Source organism: Symsagittifera roscoffensis, chromosome 7 (genome assembly GCF_963678635.1).
Source record: "Symsagittifera roscoffensis chromosome 7, txSymRosc1.1, whole genome shotgun sequence".
Lineage (NCBI taxonomy): Eukaryota > Metazoa > Xenacoelomorpha > Acoela > Convolutidae > Symsagittifera > Symsagittifera roscoffensis.
The window spans coordinates 30019405-30023138 of record NC_087068.1 but is presented as its reverse complement, the minus strand read 5'-3'; the positions used below and the strand labels follow the sequence as shown (position 1 = coordinate 30023138).

At 37.7% G+C, this 3734-nt stretch overlaps 1 protein-coding gene across 1 annotated transcript; it reads right to left on the bottom strand.

The window, feature by feature from the left end:
• Window positions 1–662: 662 nt before the first annotated feature.
• On the bottom strand, window positions 663–3420 carry LOC134851984 (uncharacterized). The gene is made up of 5 exons (XM_063868259.1): window positions 3085–3420; window positions 2228–2469; window positions 952–1298; window positions 779–833; window positions 663–708 (listed from the first exon to the last, which is right to left on the bottom strand). Exons 1-5 carry the CDS (start codon window positions 3310–3312, stop codon window positions 663–665), a joined length of 918 nt encoding a protein of 305 aa, XP_063724329.1. The 5' UTR covers window positions 3313–3420.
• Window positions 3421–3734: the final 314 nt, after the last annotated feature.

Sequence of the window (3734 nt, the reverse complement as noted above, 5' to 3'; positions counted from 1 at the left end):
GAAATTAGCCTGGTTAAATCGGTCACACGCCAGTTTTCAACAACTAGACCACTTGTACACTTGAACAGTATGAAAAAATTTTTCAGAGCAAACGGTAGAAAAGCCAGCATTTCCTACGTCTAAAAAAATGTATAAAATTTTTTTTAAAGTGTTTTTCAGAAAATGCTATGGTTCTTTTAACATGGAGTTTCATTGTTATCTTTATTCATGAAACAAACGTATAGTTGCGTTTCCTTTTTTCAACAGTTGGTGGTCCTCTTAACTGTAATTTTTTCCCTTGATATATATATTATCCAGTTCGAAAATTTTGCCAGTAATAGGAAGTTCGATATTTCAAAAACAGTTAGCACGAGATAGCAGCCATTTACAGATATTTTTTGGAACATGTACTCGGCTAGATCCTAAATACTATCTGTACTTATGGATTGTGATCAATTGCGTTAATTTTCTGAAAGTTTTTTTGCAAGCTCAGATAAATAAGGACAAGGAAACCGTAGGAAAACCTTCATTGAAAACTAAATTATTAATGCTAGTTATGCAGTTTCTATCGATGAAAAAAAATGATGGACTTTTCATGGCAAACCATGGACTTTTCATACATAGTCATACAAAATTGTTTTACTTATCTGTCAGCAAACAAAAACAAAATGTGTAAGATTTACTCACTCGTCATCGTATCTGAAGATAGTGCTGGCGTCCCACACCAGCCTGAAAATAAATACTCGCAGTAGTTAATTAAGTGTTTGCTCTTAAATATGAAGGAGTAAGTGAACCTTACCCTTGCAGCTCGTGCTTTGCTTGCAGGCATGTTGGCTCCCTCAAAATTGTCGAAACTGAAAAAAAAAGCCTTAAATTGAAACTTGAAATTTTTTCAAAAACATAAATAGAAAAAATTTTTCGATGAATCTTATGATAACTCGGTATTCCTTTTCAAAGTGAGGCAAAGCGAACCATTGGTTTTCTTCATGCTTTCTTCATACTGCACAGTGACTTCATCAAACAGACGTTTGATCAAAAATTTATGCTCCTTTTTTGTCCAGTATTTCCTATTTATTTTCTTCTGAATCGCATCCAGAACATGAGGCTGAATCGGAACTATCGGTGCTTCATTCACAAACATTCGTAGCCGTTCGAATGTCATGATTTTTTTTCGGTTGTGGCTGACCATTGTCGAGGGTAACTCCGGTTCGGGTTCTGTCGGAGGTTCCGAGTCGGCTTGCTGGTTAGTCTTGTCGAATGCACCGAGAGCGCGACGGAAAATGAGTTTCTTCATTAATTCTGTTTCCTCTTTGGAGCGTCTGAAAAAAAAGTAAAATTTTGGGTCAATTTTTTGTCTGTCAGCTATTATTTTTTTAGTAACAATCAGTGGCGGATCTAGGATTTTCTTGAGAGGAGGGGGGGGGGGGGGGGGGCGGATTTTCAAAATTTTTATGAAAATTTGTCGATTTTTTTTAGGTCGACCAAATTGATTTCCCGAGCACTCCCAAAGTACTAAAAAATTCCTGTTTTGGCCAACAATTTTTACGCCGCAGGCAGTTTTTTTAAAAAAAAAACGCCAAAAAGGCGTTTTTGTGTTTTTTTTTTAGAAAATTTTTACCAAAAAATCGCGTTTTTTCGGCGCGCGATCTCCCTTAAAATTAGGATATATTGGCGCCAAAGGCGCCTTTAGAAAAATGTTAGGGTCCGTCAGCCGAAAATGGATGTCTCAAATTAGTTCAAAGGGGGCACCCATTGGGTCAGCAGGAGGTCGCATTCCTGAGGGGGAGGGGGAGGGCGTCCGTTTCTCGCCCTCCCCCTAAATCCGTCCCTGGTAATAAAAATGCTAGTGCTGGTGCTCGAGAAGTTTTGTTCCTATTTGACTGTGCATTCTAGCTTAGACCCAAGAAAACATTCCCCAATTATCATCTTGAAAAGAATGGTAACTTCTAGAATTGATTGAACAGGGTTTTCGTAGATTATTGGGAGATCTCAAAAAATTAACTTTGTCGATCTTAGTAAGTCCCTGTCCCTGATTTTATAAGTGACTATAATGAAAATTTTTTTCAATTTTAGTTGACATCATGAGTAACAGAACGGAAGTTTTTTTGATCAAATTTCCTGAAACATTTTTTTGTTCCCTAATGAAGTATTACAAAACTTGAACTCAATGATTATAAAAATGCTTACGTCCGAACTCCCTAATCGATCTCTGCCAGATATCAGATTTTTTTAGATAAGCAATGCAAACCTAGATTTCAACAACTTAGTCTGTTTTTCCGTCAAAGGAGCCCCCTTTGTATCAACTGCATCCCATGACTGCCCCACAGACCCAATCGAGGGCAGTTTGGAGAAGGGGGAAGGCCAACTGGAGGTCAAGTTAGTGGGAGATGCATTCCTCTGACGTCTTTTGCTGTTGTGCTTGTCGTGACCGTGTTTGTCCAGGTCAAATTCGACACCTCGTTTTCGTCTTTGAAGGGACACTTTGGGAACCTACGAACAAATTAATGCACCTCGGAATAATTCTAGTGATTAAGACTCAATGGCCAATAAACATGGTTCTTTGTAACCGGCAGAACCGGCTCAATTTTTCGGATAAAGTCCTACCCTCTGTTGGCAAGCTCGCAACATGTTTTCGCGACTGCAGCGGTGATCATAAGGCGAGTTGTCTTTTAATGCGAGTTGTCTTTTGTTGCGAGTTATCGCATTACACGTTAATAGCGCTTTAAGTTAGATTAGAAGAGTATATTATTCGGAAACAAAACTATAACACAGAGAAAAACGTCGCATACACAAACCCGATGCAGCAGATCACTGAAAAAAAAACGAGATAAAGAGCTGCATTTTTTCAAGTGTCATCCAGCGTCAAAATTGAAAACCGCAAATAACAAAATAAAATAAATAATCCAACAGCCCCAATTTGATAAACACAGTCGGACCTTTTTTGCTTTGCGAACATCAAACCAGGAACGGGTTCAGAAAGGGTATTTCTGGCACTTTTTTTTCAAAAAAAATGCCTGCTGCTCAACTATTGCATAAAATACATTCTTTTACAGTTTCGTGAGAGCTCCAAACTCATCTGAAGCGTTAATTAAGCGGTGAACTCACCAAGTGATACATAGTGTTTTCATGACTGAAATCCGTTTGACTCTGAGCTCCCGAGTTCGATCCCCGGTATCTCCTATTGTAATTCTCAAAATTGAATTTCCTTCCCTCACTCGCCTCTGTAAAATTTACCCCCAATGACTTTCTCGTGGATATTGTAGTCGTGTTTCCCTGAAGCGACTCGGAGTTTAAGTCGTGGGTGTTCGTAAATTTGTCTTGAGATCTATCCATTGTTTATTCACATGGTTGGAATTGTACAAAAAGGTATGGTACAATTCACTTCAAATTGTGCTGAAATTCCGAAACGTTTTTTAAAAAGAATTAAAGAGCGTTACTTGGTTGGTTTATTCCAACTAATAATGTCATAAAAATCAGTAATTGTAGAAATAACAATTAACTTGATAGTGGGCTATAAAATGCCTCGTTGATTTTGAATCCTTCGCGCCTATTCTCTGCTTCTTTTTGTTTTTTGAGCATCTGTCACATCAAAACACTCTGACATGTGTTTCATGGAATGGATAGAAGATTTAGCGTTAATGATAAGGGCACCTAGTCCATATGATAAACAAATGATACGAACAAAAAAGTGAAAATAAAGTTTTTAAAAAAAGTTAAAATAAAGTTGATCAAATTATCACCAATCTCAAGGTCTT